This window comes from Leptinotarsa decemlineata, unplaced genomic scaffold (genome assembly GCF_025532065.1).
Source record: "Leptinotarsa decemlineata unplaced genomic scaffold, Ldec_3_MD MMD2_tig00000026_RagTag_RagTag, whole genome shotgun sequence".
NCBI classification, from domain to species: Eukaryota; Metazoa; Arthropoda; class Insecta; order Coleoptera; family Chrysomelidae; genus Leptinotarsa; species Leptinotarsa decemlineata.
Genome location: NW_027412539.1, coordinates 5,842,289 through 5,865,807, shown reverse-complemented (window position 1 = coordinate 5,865,807; position 23,519 = coordinate 5,842,289). Strand labels below are relative to the sequence as shown.

The 23,519-nt window shown below is 34.5% G+C and overlaps 1 protein-coding gene across 1 annotated transcript; it reads left to right on the top strand.

Annotated features, from left to right (window-relative positions):
• Positions 1-18,852: 18,852 nt before the first annotated feature.
• LOC141480914 (uncharacterized) lies at positions 18,853-23,138 on the top strand. Its single transcript, XM_074171654.1, has 2 exons — positions 18,853-20,186; positions 20,275-23,138. Exon 2 carries the CDS (start codon positions 21,789-21,791, stop codon positions 23,136-23,138), a length of 1,350 nt encoding a protein of 449 aa, XP_074027755.1. The 5' UTR covers positions 18,853-20,186; positions 20,275-21,788.
• The last annotated feature ends 381 nt before the right edge of the window (positions 23,139-23,519 follow it).

Here is a 23,519-nt window from a genome sequence, read left to right as displayed (position 1 = left end):
CATCGCTTTGACACTTCCTCTTGAAGTAGTTGTTAGAACATTAGATTTGAGTGTCATTGGTTCTGAGTGCAATTCTCACCAACGGTGGCTTTTTCAATTTTTTTTCAACCACTAATATTCAAGTCATTTAGAAGTGAATGAAATAACAAAAATATGTCCTGGTTCTATTCAAACATACGGTGATTTTTTCAACTGAAAGTTTTATACATGCACACTTGCAAAGTTTGATTTTCAATTGCTGTAACCTATAGTACACCTTTAATTTGAGATTTTGTTTGTTTTTACTCATATTGCCTACCAGATTCACTATTTATTCTTGTTTTACAAAGTTTCTGTTTTTCAGATCCACTGGATTCTTCAATATCCTCTTTAGCTTTCAACTCTTGATAAATATATTCCACACCGTATATAATAAGTCTATTTTTGACTATTTTTCCCTGGCACTGATACTTTTTCCTGTGTTGAATGAGTACACACAAATTCACGTTCCTCTTTAGATAGATCGTTGGTGACGTACAATCCAGTTCCTTCGAATTTTTTGAATGTTTCGAAATATTTCTTAGTATTCCGTACCAGCTCAAGTTTTACCTGTCTTCATTCGGTAGATATTTTCAATGTCGTTGTGTAGTAAATCGATTTCTACATTTGTAATCAGTAAATTTTTCATAGGTTATTTTTCTCCTGGGACTCCAAAAATAATTAAATTTTCTGCTCGGCAATTTTTAAATTTTCTTTTATATTTTTTTTCAGCTTCCAGTGTTCCTATTTTATTTCCTAAATTTCCAGTTTTACACGGAAAAATGTGGGAATCATACACAGAAACGAAGAAAGCAATCAAGTTCAAAAAAGTTAACTCTATACAAAGATGTGTAGAACATGCAAATAAGTAACTTTCAGACACATATAGGAAGAAAAAGTCCTCTCGATACAAGCTATTTTCATATAAACATTGAATCACACTAAAGAAAATAGTATATTGTACAACAAGTGAGAAAACCGACATATTTCTCACGAGCGCAGAAGTTTGTTGTACACTGTACTTTTTCTACGGTTGCGTTGTTTTCAAGTATTGAAAATTAAAATACATATATAATAATACTTGTATGTCATCAACGAATTTTTATATTTTATTTAAAATAGTAATTAACAGTTATATTTATTTTGTGAAGTAATTCCTGGTAGGTCGTTTTGTTTCAACATGTTTTCGGTAATTGAAATATTAGCTGCGGTCGAAGTTGTAGTTGATAGGGAAACGTACTGAGCTTCCACAGCATTGTTGTGTTCAGCTCCTAATGGCGCTGGAGGCTGGAGGATTCTACTATACTTTTTGAAATTTTCATTTTGTTAGCCATGCAGTTGTCGATATAAGATTCGGCAACATTGCTGGATTTTCAACCCCCATGGCGTTGTAAAGTTAAGAGATCTGCCCCTGCATTAACTAAAATAGTCGCAGATGACCTTCGGAAACAGTGGCCAGTATATAATTCATGGTTCGGTAATTGCAAAAATTTTGCTATTTCTTTCACCATGGTGCCAAATTTATTTATCATCACAGGCTGTTTCGTACATTTGCAGTTTTTAAAAAAACGTGTTTCATTTGTGCATGGTCGAAGCTTCACATATACTTGTAAATTTGGTGGAATTCTCCTGTGATTGTGAAATTTCTAGGAACCTCGGTTTTAGTATCGGATAATTTTATTAAAAGGGCCGAATTAGGATCTTCGATGTCATCAATTTTTAATTTTCGAAGTTCATCGCAACGGCATGCCCTTGTAAGGCCAATAGCTAAAGCAGCCTAAAATCAAAACCAAAAAATCATTTTTCGATAACAATTTAAAAATGTTCAATTCATACCTTTATCAGCAAATACTTTTCATCAGGTGCATCTTTTAAAAATTGTTGAATTTCTTCAGAAGTTAATATTTTTGACTGTTTTGGAGAATATTTTTCAGATTTGCGTTTTAAAAATGCATGTATTTTTACGTATTTTGATATATCAACACAGTTTTCAATAATTAAGGTACTCCTCAGCATCGAGTACTAAGACGATAATGTTGATAATTTCAATCTTCTTGACAACTCTTCAAAATAAACTAACAAGGTATTTTCGGAACAAGAATGTACCTTCGCTTTCATTTTTCAGTCCATGAAGTTTCTGTAAGCGATTTCATATTTTTTCTCTTGATGTGATTAGTATAGCAAATTATTGCAAATATCTATTGCTTTCTGAACAATTTCTTGAGGTGTATTTTCCAACTCTAAATCTTCGTATTCCATTATATTCAATAATTCTGAACTGTTTATACTATAAAAATCAACAATAAAACTATTTTCGTTGGGTAAGTTGACAGCAATAATTATGCAGTGCTCCGGTTTAATTGTTATGGAAACGCCGACAATGGGCTACTTGGATATTGCACGCAAATCGTCGGCGTAGCGTTGTGTACATGGAGAACGTGTCATGTCCATCTGACACGTAACAATTCATAACTGAATTGGCTTATCGTGATAACAGTGAGAAATTATTTCTCACTGTAATGGCGGATATTTCTCACTGCGTAAGAAATCTTTTGTTTTGAACGTATGAAAGCGATGAGAGAAGTGGCACATTGTATAGCATCCGTAGAAAAAATACTTTAGAAACAAATACTTTTATAAGAACACTGAATTATTCAAAAACTTTTCTTTCTTCAGTTTGTGTTTCAAACATTCATCATGGAATTGAATCAGATAAAATTCACAGGATTACCACACAATATAGTGAATGAAATAGGTACAATTTCACTAACATGGAACACTGTAATCCTCACTGGTAAACATCCGATGTTTCGCCGTAAGACACTTGACATATGAGTTCTTCAGTACCACATATGAATAACCTTATAAGAAAAAACACTCAATTAATTCATCGGTACCACGTAGTGTCATCGATGACAGTACGTGGTGACATTCATTCGCTTATTTCAGTAAATTCCAGCAATAGGAATCTTCTTTGAATTGAAAGGGTATATTTTCAACTTTTTGTATTTTCCCGTTGCTTTTTTGATGTACACATGCAATTTTTTAATTTCCTTCAGATCCTCTGTGGCCGTTTTCTTGCTTCTGAGAAATAAAAATAAATCGGGATCCACGCCACTGATGTGGGTATCCACAGTACCATATTACCAGTAAAAACGTGTAAAGATAAATTTCCACGAAAAAGGAATCAGTTTATTGATGTGAAACATCTATAGCTGCACGTAAAACCAATTGCTGACGTCCGATGCATGTCGTGGCGACGGTTCGCTATGCGCAAGCGACTGTGCGATTCTCTGTTCACTGGTTTGGCGTTACGCTATCTCTCTCGCCACACTGAGCAGGGATACCTGTAATGTAAACAGTTGTGTTCACCTGTTCTTTACTAAATAAATGATTTTTGAAAATAATCAGAAGTGAAATATATCTGACAGTGATAACTCAAAAATTGAAAATAAGCAGCCTCCTACAAAGAAATCAAAAGCACACTAATACACACTATAAAGTCATCAGTAAGTTATTCGTTTTCATATTTTATAATTGAAGTTTGTATATATCTGTGCATTGAGCCCGAATATATTTGGTCTGTCTAAATGGTCAGTAAATGAAAAATCTATTCTCCTGATAGATTGAAATTTACACAATTCTCATAACATATAATATTTTTAAATTAATTGCTGATTAATTTCAATCTCATTCTTATAAAACATAACGAACCAAAACACTTGCTTGAAGACTACATTTCATCAAGACTGATAAAACTGTATTTTAAAATCAGCTGATAGCGTGTAGCGCGCGAATTTTTTTACTTATTATTATTATTATTATTATTATTGAGAATATCAGAAAAATAAATGATTAATTCATTTTCTAGTGGAATTTATATTGATATTTATAATGCAAGATTCTTGAGTTTACTAGTATATCAAAGCCACATTAAAATTTTTTCATATAACTATATTATTTTCTATAAATATTTCAGTCTCCAACAATCATCACATTAGTCACAAAATATTACTATTGATTGAATTGAAAGGGTTATATTTTTAGGAGTGATTAATTTTTGGAAAAGAAAGTTTTTGGCTTTCTACTACTCCATCTGATACAAAAAAAAATGGATGAGAGAATCTTCCAAAGAAAGGAAGGAAGTAATCAATTTGAAAATAAGTAACGCTATACATGGATGTGTAGATCATGCAAAGTAACTTTCAGACACAAACTGAAAGAAAGTCCTCCTGAAACAGCTACTTTCATATAAACATTGAATTACACGAAAGAAAAAAAATTCTTTCGAAACAAATACTTCTATATGAACACTGAATTATACAGAAGATACTTTTCTCTATTCAGTTTGTATATCAAACATTTGTTGAGAAATAAGAATCAGATATCATTCATATCATATTCAAAGTAGAACTCATGTGAATGATATATGATTCTTATTCCTCAACAAATGTTTGATATACAAACTGAATAGAGAAAAGTATCTTCTGTATAATTCAGTGTTCATATAGAAGTATTTGTTTCGAAAGAATTTTTTTTTCTTTCGTGTAATTCAATGTTTATATGAAAGTAGCTGTTTCAGGAGGACTTTCTTTCAGTTTGTGTCTGAAAATTACTTTGCATGATCTACACATCCATGTATAGCGTTACTTATTTTCAAATTGATTACTTCCTTCCTTTCTTTGGAAGATTCTCTCATCCATTTTTTTTTTGTATCAGATGGAGTAGTAGAAAGCCAAAAACTTTCTTTCCCAAAAATTACTATTGATGTTCCACATACTCCAGGCGTCCCGAGACTGCTTATAATTTTTTCTAATTCACAATTTGAACGATCAATTACTCGAGGATTCCTATAGGGTTTCCTATCGGTATCACATTGGTTACTGAATTCGTCATGATTAAGAGAAAATTCGATTTTCTACACGATTTTGAACTGTTGAAAAACTGGTATTTTCATGTAGCTGTTCACAACGATGCGACTCGATATACCACTTCATGCTTTTGGAAGGAAAGAAACAATATCACTTCTCCAGTAACGAATTTTTATTCATCTCATCCACTACATTATAATCAAAAGCGTGTTGTGAATATTTATTTAAACAGTGTTCAGACAGAACCCTCCAATTACTTCCATAAATTTCCTCAACATTTCCTTCGCATTCTCTTCCGGCAACAGCATCTCAATAAATTATTTTTCATTTGTCTCAGCTCTCCATTTGCAAAGTGGGAAAGAGCATAACAAAAGAAAATAGGCTCTAACGGCTCTAACGAGCGAAAGTTCTGATGAAGCGACAAACTGCTGATTTCTACCGAAAGACTAATGGCTCTTTGACTTACAAGTTTCCGCCCTCACGTACCACTCTAATTCAATTGTTCGATTGCTCTCTGGGCCACTTGATTAAACGTTAAGCGTTAGAAATCGCCCGTGCCGGTATGAAAATGCCAGCCGGCTCCGCCCATATTTCTTCGATTCTTTTAATAAAGGCGCAGGATTAATGAGGCGAGAGCTCGCGACTGCCGACTCTATGGATCATAGTCAAATTCCTTAATTATATCGACGAGATATCTCGGAAGTTATTTCTCTACTTGGGCACGTCTTGGGAACTTCAAGATGCAATTCTAATGGTTTTGAGAGGTGTAATTTTTTCTGAAGGTGTACACTTTTCGAAATAATAATAATAATAATAATAATAATATTTATTCACCATTTGTGATACATAGCGTATATATGGTATTTACAAAAAACAGTACGTCACTTATGAATAAAATTATGGGATCAAAGCTTTAATAAAAATTAATATTTGCATATACAAAGGTATAGGTACATATAGATATATAAAATGCTAATTAAAAAATGATTAAAAAAATGTGGCAATTTTGCTTGCCGCAGTCAAATAAATATACATATGTATATATTTACATATATACATATATTTACAAACATGTACACACATATTTAAAAAAAAACGATAAAATCGCCAGTCAGAATACTGAAACTCAAAACAGCAAGTGAAAATTTAGAACGATTATATATCTTATTATCCTTCTGTGAAAGAATCCTCTAAATATTCCTTATGACTGTAGTAACATTTGTCCAGTAATGAGTTTTTAACTTTCTTACTGAACAAAGTTGAAGAATTCAATCTCTTTATAGAAAGTGGCAGTCTGTTATAAAAATTTATGGCATTATATAATGGAGATTTTTTGAAATGATCACTCTTATGTGAAGGGACCCTCAGAGCAGTAGCATATCGAGTATCACGACCGTGAATGCTCAAGTTCGTTATATACAAGTCAAGGTTCCAGTGCACAAAAATGACACATTTCATTATATAAATTGCGGGTGCAGTCAACAAGCGTTCTCTTTTGAAAACGGGTCTATGTTTGTAATGGTTTGTGATGTGTTGGAGGTGGAGACATGCAGTGCTTTGCAATTCTCAGAGTCGAATATTTATTTTCATAAACTACACCTCACGATTTGATGTCCACAAACTTTAATTGAAAAATATATCACGATAAGTTTCGCTAACACAGTAGCTTTTATCAACAGTGATTAGAATACTCATTGAATGGAATATATTTCTGTAATCTAATACAGTGAACAGAATGACAAAGTGGAAAATAAAATTGAAAACAATGAAGCAAGGAGTGTCACTACGTCAAAACTCCGAAACGTCGAATTCCCGTCATGTAGAATAAATTTAAGTCTCGACAACTTTCGTATTTTGGTGACGTCAGTGGAAGGGGTGGCTTTCGACGTAGTGATAATTCGACGTAGTGAGACGTTCCGGTGGCTATTGCTCTTACCAACTAAACCTTTTCAATGTGGAATTGCCTTTATTTTCGAAATTCACTTATAGTCAAATATTTCATGTTAGGATTATGAGTTGATTTCAATTATCATATAAAAACGATGATATGCATGATCCCTCAGCCTCCAGAATTGTATGGAATAATCAAACTCCACAAAAAAGGACATTCAGCCAGACCCATAGTATCATATTTATATAGATGTCCCAACCAGTAGGTTGTCTAAATTTTTAAATTCAAGATTCAGAGACCCTACAAAATTTAATCCTTCAAACACAGTTCTGAATTCAGTAGACCTAGCTGACAAATTATCAAATTTGTGTATCAAAAATAATATAAAACTAGTATCATTCGACGTGAAAACATTCCAACAGACGAATATCTTCTCTTCTGAAATACATAATACATTTACGTGTCTGAAACAAAATTTCTTCAAATATAATAATAATTTTTATCTAGAAAACTCAGGTCTCCCTATGGGCTCACCATTAAATTCCATTTAGGCAGACATTTTCATGGACACACTAGAAAATACCCGCATCCTTAATAACCCCCTTTCTTAGAAACATATTTTGTTTTAGTTCAGATACGTTGATGGTATACTTGGTTTTGATGGTTCAAACAGACGAATTAATCAATTTTTAAACTTTCTCAATAGTCTGCATAACAAAATTAAATTTACAGTAAGAATCGAACAAAACAAGGAGCTCAATTTCTTAGATTTGAATATTTCAAGAGCTATTTCAAGAGCAGTTCAATATCTACCGGAAAAACACGTTCACAGACTGTACAGTTCCCTTTGACTCTATTAGTCCACTCTCACATAAGTTATATTATCCGTGTTTAGGTCGATGGTACACAGAGTTTTCGCAATCCCTTTACCTGTGAAGAATTTATTGAGCAAATTGCAGTAAACAATCAGGTACCAATTTCTCTAATAGAAGAAACTCACAAAATCCTTGTAAGTAAATTATACCTAAACTGGAGAGAATACAATATATTTTTTTGGGAAAAAAAGTTTTGTCTTTCTACTACTCCACCTTGATACAAAAACAAGGGATGAAGGAATCTTCGAAAGAAAGGAAGGAAGTAATCAATTCGAAAATAAGTAACTCTATACATGGATGTGTAGATCATGCAAAGAAGTAACTTTCAGACACAAACTGAAAGAAAGTCCTCCTGAAACAGTTACTTTCATATAAACATTGAATTACACGAAAGAAAAAATTCTTTCGATCAAGCTTATTCCGAGACATTGAAAAATCGTTATTCGTGAATGAATTGTGTGTATTTTCTATAATGTTATCCAATTTGGTACTGAAAAGCCTTGGGGGCAAGTGTCTTAAGGCGAAACATCGGTGTATACCAGTGAGGGTGACAGTATTCCATGTAAGTGCAATTTATTACCATTCATTCAAAGTGGAACTCATGTGAATGATATCTGATTTACATTCCACAGCGAATGTTTGAAATACAAACTGAGTAGAGAAAAGTATCTTCTGTATAATTCAGTGTTCATATAGAAGTAATTTTTTTCTTTCGTGTAATTCATTGTTTATATGGAAGTAGCTGTTTCTGGAGGACTTTCTTTCAGTTTGTGTCTGGAAGTTACTTCTTTGCATGATCTACACATCCATGTATAGAGTTACTTCCTTCCTTTCTTTGGAAGACTCCCTCATCCTTCTTTTTTTTGTATCAAGATGGAGTAGTAGAAATCCAAAACTTTTCTTCCCAAAAAATTAATCACTCTTAAAAAATATAACCCCTTCAATTTAAATAAGATTCCTCTTGGCTGGGATCAAATCAAATAGGTGAATGAATGTCATTACGATGTCATCAATGACATAAGCAGATCAAACTTATTCCGTGACAATGTTAATGCACAAGAATTAACATTTCGTCTGCAGTTGCTCTTATGGGAAGTGATGCGACTACTTAGAGGTCTAGATGTTTGTCCTATATAATTAACAGAACATGTTAATTCGGAGGATCATAAAATGAATTTTGAAAATCCAAATATTTTAGATAGAGAAACCAATACAACGAAAAGAATATTTTTGGAAATGATACATATTAATAACGAAGAACATTCAATGAATAAACGAACTGATATTGATAGTCTTAGCAAAATTTACACGTACCTACTGAAATATGATAAAGAAAATAAAAAATCTAGTATTTCGAGTATCATTCAGAATTTTCCCACTTGACATTGTCAGCCAAAATTTTTATCAACTGTCATTTATTAATGTTTTTCTATCTGTTTTTGAACCATTTTATATTTTATTCTCACGTTAGTAAGTTCTCCATATTTATATATTTTTTACAAGATATATAATCTTATTATTGTAGTTGTCCTGACAAAGGTGTGAAATATACCGAAAGCTTGACATATAACAAAGAGTTTTCTTTGTAACAGCCCAGCTATTGACTGCAACCTCACGAATTAAATCGATTCATAGTTAATCCAGTCACTAATTATTCTGTTTTCAGAGTTTTCAAATTTCACATTTCAGTTTTATACTTGATGATGGAGTTAAACACGAAACCAGTCATATAAATAAAATAAACCAGTGGTAATTAGACAAAAGTGTATTTTATTAATTTCATTGAAGTCTTAATATTTTCTTTTTACCGATTCCTACCACATGTAGAAAACTTCAAAGATGTCAAATTATAAGTTTATACGAGTTTATAGCTGGGTGTTACGACCTTCGTTCAGGTTTGAAGGCCGTCGTGGTTTGGAACTGTATCTTAACGTTTCGACAGCACGAGTGGCTGGCTTCTTCAGATGTCTATTCATCCGTTCATCGATGACTAGTGATTTCTAGTTCGTAAGCTATATTTATGCTGACACAGGTAGCACAGGTATTTATGTTGGCACAGGTACGTTGATCGAACTGTTATTACCTGTTACATTGCGTTGCACTGCTATCACGCAGCATGCCACTGGAATCAATGAAGTCGCCCCGGAGCGCCAAATAATTTTTGTTATTGTTTCATTTCATTATTTATATTACTTTTTTCTTCACTATTACAATATATTTTTCATTTAAAAGTTCATAAATATATATCATTGTAAGGTTTGATCAAAAGGTTCACCTGTGACGTCACTGTAGATGCTGTAACTCCAAACTGACCGTCTGTGACGTCAATACTCATGACCATCAGATAACCGCAACAATCAACTCATTTCATGGGACTGAGAAATAAAACTGACTAGACGACAAGTTGACATCAATTTGAAAGTTGGTGATCTTTTTTTTATCATCACGGCACATGGCTAGAGTTGAATTAAAGAATTGTGCTCACATTTTGGATGAATTTGCCAAATACTTTAATAGGTGTTTTCTTATTCTTGAGGAAGGAAATGAATACTCAGTTGAGTGATTTGGATTTGAATTGTTCTATCTTCCTAATCCAGCCGTAATCATTGACTCCACTTCAGGCCTCCCATCATCTATAGGCCTCTTTTCTTTTTCCTTCTTTATACGTTTACCCTTTGGTTACATTCTGACGTTTCACTTTCATGACGATACTACAAGAGGTCTCTGGTAACTGAAAGATCAATAATAACAACTGAACCAATTACAACAGAATCTCAAAGAGCATTTATGAACACAGCAGAACTCTACAGGGATACGAACGAAGTTCTGTAGGAGAGAATATTCCTTGGAGGAAAATATACGCTGGCAACATCTTGATCAGGCAACCTCTTATCATTATTTCTATTGCTTTGCTTATAATAATATCACATCTCTTGTTGCTAGTAATTTGCCCGCTTATTGGCTACATTTGAATGCTGCATTTAAAGGTACATTCTTATTGGCTACATCATTGTTTATATTTGAATGCTGCTTTCTGGCTGTAAAAGGACATTTTTTCAAATGACTATAAAACTAATATATATTTACTTCCCTCAGCAGCTCTATCTACCAGTGATTCCAAAAGAAAGAGTACAATTAACTCGATGTGACAATACATGTCAGCAAGTAGGTAACGGCTCATTTAGAATACTCCTGTATTCTAAATTATTGGTAACCATTTCAGTAGGAAATTTAAAAAAATTATGAGTTTTGTGATATTTACTCTGATAAATATGATCTCATGAATACATTCAATTGTTCAAAAGCCAAAATCAGTGAATTTTCTCTCCAAATTCTCTGTATGATCGAAATGAATACCACATTTTCAGTGAATTTATTGTTCAACAGTTTGTGGGTTGGTAATGAATCTAGTCATATCCGTGAATCAACAATCACTTGTTTCAATTATAAAATGTCATTTAGTATCTCGTAAAAATTCAAGCTGGTGATAAAGATCAAGGAATGTGTGCTACCCCACCAAATATTACCGAGCAAGCAAATATTGCGATGAATAATTTATTGCCAGCAAAATCAAGAGAAAAAACCGAATATAATTTCGAAAATTTTATGAGTTGGAGAGAGAAGAGAAACAACTTCGTTTTCCGAAAACTTCCTTCTAGTTTATTTCCAAGATTTAGCAAAAACTTTGAAACCATCATCATTATGTGCAATTTACCCCGTGCTGAGAAGTACCCTGAATATCAAAAAAATCTGGACATCAGCAAATATTCCAAATAACGTGGCTCTAAAACGCAAATCTGATGGTTATAAACATAAGAAATCGTCGACACTTACCACTGAACAAATAAATCAATTCATTAAGGGAGTTCCAGATGGCAAATATTTTTTTTCGAAGGTAACACAACTCCGCTTTTTTCTTCTATTCATTTTTCATGAACTTTTTGAAAAATTTTTGAAATACTAAGACACCAAATAAAGGTTGAAACTGAATTATTCAACCCCACCAGCCAACAGCCAATCATATTTCATTTGCCAGACGCCTCTAAAGCAAAGCCTACTTCCGTTAATTCTATGAACTATAACAGCCAGGCAAAAGGGTTTGAAAATATTTTACAGCCCAAAAAATACCTGTTTGCATTTGTATTTGACATCATAATATTGATTAAAACTTTTAAAATTTATTTATTCACTTACGAAGTGAATATCAATTATGTTTACTACTCATATCACAATCAGCATCACATTGGTAATCGCCATATTAGCTCAGCGGTAACGCGAATGACTGACTGAATGAGTTCATTATCCAAAGCCATAATCTCAAACAAATATTTTGTACCATTCCTTTCCACGGTCAGTCGTAGAAAAAGTATAGTATGCACCTCGAGGTTGAGGGCAATTACGTCCACTCGCGAATTATCGTACTTCGCTAAAGCCTCGTGCTTACAATTTTCCTCTCTTGGGTAATTAGCCACTTTTCGTACTTGGTACGTAATATACTATTACATACGGAAACGCTCGCGTGATAAATAGGAGTTATATTGGAGCATCCCTTGTTAAGATACAGCCCCTTAAAAGGAGTACATAAAATTTGTATAACAATTTTTTTCACAAGCACTAAAAAGTTACAATATTGAAATTGACCTGACGTTTTGTACTACCAAAAAGACACTTGACCAGAAATTTATTTGGTTCACCCCATGCTTGTAAGGGGTGGAAAACGCAACCCCTAAAATTTATTTCCAATGTAACTTTTTGTCTTATTATTTGTTTACTATTCAATAATTTATTTCCGATAGCCTGTTTCATTTTAAACAAAAAATGTCTCTTGAGTTTTTTCCCGAAAATAAACCAGTTCGCAGCAAAAAATTATTTTATGAACAACTACAGAGATACATCGTCATAAATGCGAAAATACGAAACTGATCTATCTAGTAGGTCGCTATTAGCGATAGTGACAATTAAATTGGTATGACGCTGTCAGTTTGTGAATTTTCGAAATTGAATTAATACTAATTGTGTGTTGTTGTTCTGTTCTTAATTTGTTACTTCAATAATTCACTTCTTATTAAAATGGCATACACAAATGAGAAAATGGCTGACATGCATTACGTTTACGGTCTGTCGCAGGGAAATGGGTTAGAATCTTCTGGAAGATATGCTGAAATGTATCCTCAACGGCAGCATCCTTCACATAGAATATTTGCTCGACTTCATCAACGATTACGAGAATATGGTTCATTCGACAAAGGAACGCAGTATTGTGGTCGCCATCGAGAAGTACGAACACCACAGCTTGAGGAAGCAGTACTTAATTTGATTGAAGAACAACGTACTACCAGAACTAGATAGATTGCTTTCCAGCTAAATGTTGATCATATGACGGTATTTTGGAACAACTCTTATACCGTTACCATCTGCAACGAGTACAGGCACTGTTACCGCGAGACTTTCCGAACCGTTTTGAATTTTGCAATTGGATGCTGGAAATGATTAGAAGAAATTGTGACTTTCTGAAGACGATAGAATTCACAGACGAATGTAGTTTTTCTCGGGACAAGATTATTAACTTTCATAATTACCACATGTGGGCTGATGAAAACCCTCACGCTATTGTCGAAACTAACCATCAAGAACAGTTTTCTCTCAACCTATGGCTCGGAGTTATTGGGGATGATTTAATTGGGCCTCATTTTCTACCTCCTCGATTGAATGGTGTGGCATACGTTCAATTTTTGAGAGAAGTGCATCCAGTACTTCTGGAGGAAGTTCCTTTGGGCGTCAGAAGGGATATATTTTTTATGCATGATGGGGCTTCCGCCCATTTTAGTCAAGTAGCATGTCAGCATTTAACTGAAACATATGCAAATCAGTGGATAGGTCGAGGAGGACCACAGAATTGGCCCGCTCGATCCCTGGATGTAAATCCTCCCGATTTCTCTATTTGGGGCCATTCACAGCATTTGGTTTATCGTACTCTTGTTCGCGATGTAGAGGACTCAAGAAACTGCATCATCTATGCGTGTAGGGTAATCAGAGAGACTCCAGGAGTATGTGAGCGAATACGTGGCTCAATGCGCCAACGTCTAGACGCATGCGTAATGTCTGAAGGTAGACATATCAAACATTTACTATGATTTCTACATGTTGTGTGTTTTGTTATTAATAAATTAGTTTTATTTATTACCCTTTAATCGTTCAATGCAGGTACTAACTACAAAATAACAATAAATCCAGTTCGCATTTATGACGATGTATCTCTGTAGTTCTTCGTAAAATAATTTTTTGCTGCGAAATGGTTTATTTTGGGCAAAAAACAGGCTATCGGAAATAAATTTTCAAATGGTAAACAAATAATAAGACAAAAAGTTACATTGGAAAAAAATTTTAGGGGTTGCGTTTTCCACCCCTTATAACCATGGGGTAAACCAAATAAATTACTGGCTAAGTGTCTTTTTGGTAGTACAAAACGTCAGGTTAATTTCAATATTGTCACTTTTTTAGTGCTTGTGAAAAAAATTGTTATACAACTTTTATGTACCCCCTTCAAGGGGCTGTATCTTAACAAGGTATGCTGCAATGAAATTTCTATATATGAAAGATCCTATCTTTTTTTTTGATGAGGAATCACCCTCTTGAATGTTTTACACTTATTTAGTTAGACCCTGTGTATATATTTATATATATTCTATCTTAATAAAGAAAAGAGAATTGAAACTTTCTATGTTTTTTACCACTTTCATTGAATAATGTTGCAGTATACACCTTTTTGATAACAGTGTTTTGCACTCTTCTTTTAGCCAGATCACTCTTGGCTTATTTATCGCTTTTTCTGCTGCTGGTGTTTTTGTCTTGGTCCTGATGTTAACGTATTTTGTGGAATTTTGCTTCTTAGGCACTCTTGGTTGAACCATAAATTCTGCGATGCCTTATTGTACTTCATTTTTAGTTTAAAGTAGTATGTGGCTTGTCTAGCTGTACTTGCTTCCTTCAATAAATTGATGGATGTAGCCGTTACTACGTGGTTATGATCTCCAACCACGTAGTAACGGCTACATCCATCAATCTATTTTCTATCACATTAGAGTATTTTTTCCACGACCCAGTCTTCGAAAGTAGCTAACAACATTATTTTTTACTAGTAGAACCCCCGTGAGATGTCTGTAATCTTACGTAGACACCGAAAATTGCTTTATAATTCTACCAACACGCTTCAAAGGTAGCAGAGAAATATATCTCAATCGATGAGACAAGACCCAAAACAAATCCTTGAGGAACACCATCAGCTCATTCCTAAATCTAATTCCAGACATCTCGAAACAAATAATTCGTTCGTCGTTTCCTTTCGTCGTCACGTGAGCGACGAGCCCGAAAGATTCAATGCGCTGTCTACCGGACAGATAAGGCCGCGAAGATGAATAGATGGGGTCGGGGGCCAACGGACGCGGGCGGCGGAAGAGCAGACAGCAGTCTCTTAGCCCGGTGGCAGCGGCGATTACTCACCGGCGTGTCCCGGGGGGCCTCGGAAGTGGCTCTCCCGGAGATAAGCGTTTTACATTTGTAACCTTTCAACTGACACGATCGGGATACAACGGAATTGCTTGCACGAATGTACCGGGTAACAACGATATCTTTGTACGCTGCGCCATTAAGTTGTTCCTGGGATAGGAATTTTGAAATTCGGAACGAAGATATTGTCAAATACGGAAAATAATCAAGAAATAATTCAAATTCATTCAAGCCAATGCATGAATTGAAAGATGTTCTAACCTCAACTCAAATATTCTAAAACAAAAACACTCAGTATTCAGAATTCCATCTTTTAATACTCCAAGTTCATAGACATCGAAATTGATACGATAACAGGATATGGAAATATAAAACAATTTCCAAATACGCAAACTTTGCACAGATTATATAGCACTGAGCATTTTACTTTAGTACAGTGACCAGATCAAAGTTGCAATATCAGCATATAAATCTTCATAAATATTGAGGGAGGTCAAGATCATGGACAGACAGTATTGAGAAATCCATTCAGTATCTATTGATCTTCATAGAAGATTCCAGCCTTGCAGCACATCTCCTAAGCATGATTGATTGATTGATTGACTTGTGTCTGACTCTCAATACAGTTCATGTTATCAATATTGGAAATTTTTAAAATATATTATTACTGGCTATTTTCCTAAAGTGTTGTATTGTGCTAAGTGAATACAAACTGTTGCTGTTATCTTTTTATGTCCTATTTTGTTACATATACATATATTCAGTATCTTCTTGAAATTATATATTATAGTATAGCTTATGGTTTTATATGACTAAGAACGATAGCTCTATCTATCTGGCAGATAGAGTAGTGCCTAGAGGATGACAGCACGACCAGCTGTCGAAAGCGCAGATAATCAAATAGAAGTTATAGAGCTTCAAATCCTTTTTGTAACATACTTTAATAGTAACATATATATATATATATATATATATATATATATATATATATATATATATATATATATATATTAATATGTATCATTTCCAAAAATATTCTTTTCGTTATATTGATTTCTCTATCTAAAATATTTGGATTTTCAAAATTCATTTTATGATCCTCCGAATTAACATGTTCTGTGAATGCACAAGAATTAACATTTCGTCTACAGTCGCTCTTATGGGAAGTGATGCGACTACTTAGAGGACTAGATGTTTGTCCTATATATGTTTTAGAACAATCCATACAAGAAATTTTGTATACTAAATTGGATTTTTGTTTAATTGAAATTATATATATATATATATATATATATATATATATATATATATATATATATATATATATATATATATATAACAGAATAATTAGTGACTGGATTAACTATAAATCACTGAATGGTACAGAAAACCAATATCAAGTAATAGATTTATTAATTACCATTCCTATCATCCAAATAAAATGAAAATCAATTTAATAAAATCATTAAAAAACAGAATCATCAAAATCACCCATCCCGATTTACGAAACCAAAGTTTGTCTAATTTCAGTAAAATTCTGATCCAAAATTCTTATCCTAAATCTTTAGTAAACAGAATTTTATTTTGTGAAAGAACAAACTTTCAAAATAATAATGAAGAAGTTGAACATAACAACGTTATACCTTCATTCATATATAAATCACTCCCATATATTCAAGAATTGACACCAAAATTAATTAATGTATTCCGAAATGATAACCTCAAAATATCTAAAACAAATGTCACTTCTATATCTAAATTATACAGTAAAGTAAAAGCTCCAATTTCAACAAACAAAAATCCAATTTAGTATACAAAATTTCTTGTATGGATTTTTCTAAAACATATATAGGACAAACATCTAGACCTCTAAGTAGTCGCATCACTTCCCATAAGAGCGACTGTAGACGAAATGTTAATTCTTGTGCATTAACAGAACATGTTAATTCGGAGGATCATAAAATGAATTTTGAAAATTCAAATATTTTAGATAGAGAAACCAATACAACGAAAAGAATATTTTTGGAAATGATACATATTAATAACGAAGAACATTCAATGAATAAACGAACTGATATTGATAGTCTTAGCAAAATTTACACGTACCTACTGAAATATGATAAAGAAAATAAAAAATCTAGTAATTCGAGTATCATTCAGAATTTTCCCACTTGACATTGTCAGCCAAAATTTTTATCAACTGTCATTTATTAATGTTTTTCTATCTGTTTTTGAACCATTTTATATTTTATTCTCACGTTAGTAAGTTCTCCATATTTATATATTTTTTACAAGATATATAATCTTATTATTGTAGTTGTCCTGACGAATGTGTGAAATATACCGAAAGCTTGACATATAACAAATAGTTTTCTTTGTAACAGCCCAGCTATTGACTGCAACCTCACGAATTAAATCGATTTATATATATATATATATATATATATATATATATATATATATATATATATATATATATATATATATATATATATATATATATATATATATATATATATATATATATAATGAATTGAATATAATGAATTTATTTCCACCATTGATATAGAAGTAGTCTTTTTCAAATAAAATTACTTTTTTAATCCTTTTCTGCCAGTCTTTTTTGGTAATATTAGATACTTTTCTACCATCCTCACATTCTATTGGTCACCGTAACATCCAATTTAATTTTATGACTCTTCAGCCAATCATAAAACTCGGTTATTAAAAATTATCCAATACGAACCGCCAAATCTTCAGTCCACGTGGACTAATTCGTAGCGGCATTATTCCTTTGTATTGGTTTTTTTGGCCTTTGAGTTCGCCGATAGCTTTAAGATTACTATGTCGGTTACTTCGACTATAATTTATTGTATATTTGATTTATATTTCAGTGTAAGTTTATCTCTGAAGTATTTTTTCCGTTTCGTTTCAATAAATATTCAATTAAGTTTTCAAATGAGTTCTTTCATTATTTGGATGAATGATGAATGGTTGAAACAGCGAATAAAATCATCTCGTTAATAAGCCAAGCGAGTACGACACGTGGTGGAGGCGCCGGGCATTCACCCAAATAATGAAAGAACCCATTCAATAACTCAATTCAATATTTATTGTAACGAAACGGGGAAAGTTCTTCAGGAATAAACTCACACTAAAATGATAATCGAAAATACAATAAATTACCAACAACTTATATTATACTACCACCCAGCAGGATCGAAGAATAGGAGATGTGCTGCATTGCTGGAACCTTCTCTGAAGATCGATAGATACTGAATGAATGTCTCAATACTGTCTGTCCATGATGTTGACGTCGCTCAATATTTATGAAGACTTATACGCTGACATTGCAATTTTGATCTGGTCACTGTACTAAAGTACTATGTAATCTGTGCAAAGTTTGCGTAATTAGAGATTGCTTTATATTTCTATATCCTGTAATCGTATCAATTTCGATGTCTATGAACTTTGAATATTGAAAGATGGAATTCTGAAAACTGAGTGTTTTTGTTTCAGAATATTGAAGTTGATATTGGAACATCTTTCAATTCATATATTCGCTTAAATGAATTCGAATTATTCCAGGATTATTTTCCATATTTGACAATATAGTTCACTTCAGTCCCTATTTATAATGGCGAAACAATTGAAAACCCATTGTAACGGTCTAAATTTACTTGTAAATATTGTAGATATTGTTCGTTTATTTACTATGGAATCGACAGAATTGTCATTTATTGATGACGAACTTTTCGTCACAGCTAGGGACACATCTGGTTTGTCAGTGTGCCCAACCTACCTTTTCAAAGAAGTTGTTACGTTTCAATTTAGCACTAGATCAAACTGCTCTTATGTGACCTTTCAAAAACACTACCTTACCTTTTAAGATCTTTATTCAGAGGATATTAACAATGTAATTCAGTTACAAGTTCATTTTATTCATTTAACATCATAGTAATGGGAATCTTCCGTCCCATAGAAAACCATACCTGAAATGTACAAGAATAAATGTATGCTCCCTGACTAACTGCTTTGACCAGTACTTACGCATTCTCCTTTTGCCAATCGACGTTGGAGATCCGAAATTCCTCGCTAGGTTGAAATAGTTGTTATTGTTTGTTTCTCAGTTTACTTCGCCTATCATTTTTCAGCCGTTGCCTGCCTTATTCTCTATACCTTTCCGAGAATATTTCTTGCATAGATTGTTATTCATCACTTCCAGAAGGATTACTACATATTAGAGCCCTATCGCCTGAAAAACAATATTAGTTAGCTCTGGTTTCTGAATACTGTTTGATATTTTCGGTAAATAATCTGAATAATACGAATGCTCTAATATTTGTACTGAAAGGGAAGGATGTGGCGACTTACCTTGTATGTTTCTATTCCATCGCATGAATAAGGATTGGTAAATAGTTGAAAATAGGTTGGAACAATATATTTTGTAAATATTCGTAAACAAGGTTAAGAGACAGCTGTTGGTTGACATCTGCCGAACTTTCGTAGTGTCGTTCCGACGAACTACACCGAACTAGTTCTACAGTTGTTCACGGGTGGAGGATTTATCGGTTACTCAAGTTGTCAAGGGTTGTTTTAGGGTTGCATTGCTTTGAGAAGGAGTTTTGATGGGTTATGGACTTGTTGATATTGTCTCAAGTGGCTGTGGAGGAATTGATAGATGTATGATGTTGTGCACAGCGCCCCCTTGGTGCTTGTAGTGTAGATTGGATGCACTGTGGCAACAACTGGTTAGCTGTCAGATGTGGCAGTCGCTTAGTATTTGGAAGTTAGCCTTCGGTGAGCTTGGTTCGGAGTTCAAAGGGTACCATCAGACTGATTGTAGGATATATTTGGTTGTATTTGTGCCATCCTTCACGGGGATTATTTCTACAAGTCAGGATTGTATAGTGGAAGACTGATTGGTCATTTTGGTGTGGATATTTGCAGTCTGAAACTTAAGCTCTTTTGAGGATTTGTGGTGGTTACCGAACTCGTGCCAGGTGGAAGGATTTCCGAAATTAGGTATGTCTGAATCACTGTCGCATCTCTCATGTGATCTTAGCTATGATATCACTTCTTCAATTCTACAACCTTCGTTTCTCGTCTCTAGATTCATAAGAAACAGAAGGCCCTCAGTCACTCATCAAGTCCCAGCAGGACTTCCGTGCAGAACACCGCACACGAAGAATCGTATAGAAAACCCCTTGGCCAGGGTAAGAATTTTACCATTAAATGTGTTTTAAATGATTTTAGTAATTTCTGGTTCCATCGTTATATCTCAACTGAATATTAGTATTGAAGAGAGGTTTCAACACCCATTCAATTTTCTTGATTTTTACGGGTCATATGGTTATACAGGGCACCCAAAAATATACTCTTGTTATCTTGCTACTTTGCTTAAATGAAAATATACCAGGGGTATTGATTAGTCAAATAGTCCTATTGAATGGGGGTTGAATCTCACCTTGTTTTTATCTGATTCTGATTGAGAATTTTCTTCCGTAGGGTTTTTCTTCCTGCTTTTTTTTTGTCTTCGTTAAGGGTTCCTGTTTTCCTTTTTTTTTTTCTTCTTGGGTCTTATTTGATGATCCATTACTGGTCCAGCTTGTCGTGCCCTACAGGGTGATCTATCTTGGTGGTGCTACAGGGTGATCCATCTCCGCCGTACTACAGGGTGATCCATCTCAGCAGTACTACAGGGTGATCCACTTCCGTCGAACTACGGGGTAGCCTAACACCATATACCGGGTGGCCCAAAAGGAGCACGCAAGTTATAATTGATTTAATTGAATATTTGTGATATACTGAGATATTTGAATAATTGTTGCCCTTATGTTTATTGATACCTGTTGATATAGTGTTTGTTTATCGTTTATTGATTAAGAGTTTGTTATTGATACCTGATCGACATAGATATTTGTGAAACGGAAATTGAGGTATATTCTTCCTTTCACGATTGCTGATTGACACCGATGCGCCTACGCCTGAGCTCACGCGACGCAAACGAGTTTGTCTTACCATCCGATACTAGTATTTACGATTTCACCTACTCAATTTTCGTGGTAGTTTTACTCGACGTATTGTAGTTTTTTTGAGCGTCGTTACTACCGTAATTTATGGCTGATTGAATTCGTGGTATATACACCGCGCTCTTGTATGGACATTTGAACATCGCGTAGTAGTGTGAATATTGCATTGTTGTCTTAGAAGCGTTGTTGGTTAATCCATGTAAGTTAGGATTACTGAATAAATCATATTGGGGACCTTTATCTTTTATTTCCAATATTAATTGGTAAGTTATTGATATTGTGAGTTACTTAGGGTATCTGGAGGATTAAATTTACCTGGCGCCCATTAAGATCTATTTGAAATTTGCTAAGTTGTTTAACCCACTCCCGTCTCCACTGTTTAGCTTAGCCGCGGATACCCATCTGTCTTATTTGTTACCGACAGATGATTTAGTCTCCTCTTGTGGTTTGTGAGGTGACATTTTTGGCGCCCAACGTGGGGCCCTTAAAAGAAGGTTTTTTTTTTGCGTTTTGGCTTTAGTAGGTGACTTTTGGAAACTTTGGAAAAATATAAATATTTTTTTTTTAATTGATACCACTCTAGTAGAATAGCGTTATGGCAAGAAGACTGGTAATAAATCGTCTTGATAAAGACGAACTGACCTATGAATTAGCATATCGGGGCGTAGCAACTGGCACTTGTGAGGAAATGAGACATCGTTTGGTTCAAGTAATGCAGATGGAAAGGTACGGCGAGAGTCTTCGATATCCTTCATATCCATTCACTTTCGAGGAAGATGAGGCTGCAATCAGAGGGAAACTAGATGATATCAGAAGGCTGATTGATGACATAACCGATTCTGGAACGAGTAGCGGGACAATGAAACTTCAGACCAAGCTAGCACATGTGTTGAATCGTATAGACAATATGGACCCAGATAAGGATAAGGACAAAGAAACCCGGAAATCCGAACTCCTGGGTTTGGCTCTGTCGTTGATGGACGAATTTTCACATAAAGTTGACAGCAGCAAGAGAAGTGATACGAAGCGTGTGCCGGTTGCACTAAATCAATTAGAAAGCAGATTGGGAGCGCAATCATTCCATGCTAACTTAGGAGCAGTTGCTCGTTCGTCTCTGACGGAAGATCCAGTCTTTGACCCATGCTCAACCAGTAAAATGATTCCGCCTTATAAATGGAATCTGAAGAAGTTTTCTGGAGATGGTAAAGGAATGTCGGTGACAGCATTTTTCGAGGGAATAGAGGAGTTGAGACTAGCGCGACATGTCCCCAACGCTGTTTTGTTGGACTCAGGTGTGGACCTTTTTGCTGACAAGGCGTATCAATTTTATAAAGATTGTCGGAATCGAGTATCGACCTGGGAAGAACTAGTGGAAGAGTTTCGAGAAGAATATCTCCCTGCCAATCATTCTGACGCATTGTTCGAAGAATTGCAGAAAAGGACTCAACACCACTCAGAAACCATCGGAGTTTATCTTGCAGTGATGTCAAGCCACTTCAGCCGCCTAGGTTGCCCAATGACAGAGGAAGCTAAGCTGAACATAGTTATGAAGAATTTACATCCCTTTTACCAAGACAGATTACGTGAACCCTTACCCACAACCATTTCAGAACTTCGCTCGGTATGTCGAAGAATGGAAGCCAGAAGGGACATAATCAATAGCTACGTAGAACCATCAGCACGTCGTGGCAACGTGATAGAGAAGGATTTGGCTTTCGTAGAGGTCACCAAGGAATTGAATGCCTTAGAGATAGCAACGGCACGAATTCCGTCGAACAATCAGTCGAAGGAGATAGTATGTTTCCGATGCGATCAAACCGGACATCGTGCTATAGGATGTGCTCTACCGAAGCAACTGGAATGCTACAGATGTAAGAGAAAAGGGTATACCGTTCGTAATTGTCCAAACTGCTCCGTGTCGGGAAACGACAAGCGACGCCTTTGAATCGTCGAGGGGAAGGCGCTCGCAAATTGCACTCGGCGACTGCTATTCAACCAATCCTTGATTATATTCTGGATCACGCCGAAAACGATGAGAGACCCTACCTTAAAGTTGAAGTCTTGGGGCGTAGTTTACTGGGGTTATTAGACTCAGGTGCCTCAGCCACTATCTTGGGACACCCAGGTTGGCAAATCGTAAAAGATTTGGTACATTTGAATTCAGCAAAGAGAATTAGTTGCACTGTTGCCAATGGTCAAGTATGTGAAAGTATAGGAGAATGTGAAGTGCCATTTTGTTTAAGAGGCAAGCTGAAATTAATTCGAGTTTTAGTGGTTCCTGATGTCCCTCATCACTTAATTTTGGGAACGAATTTCTGGAGAGCAA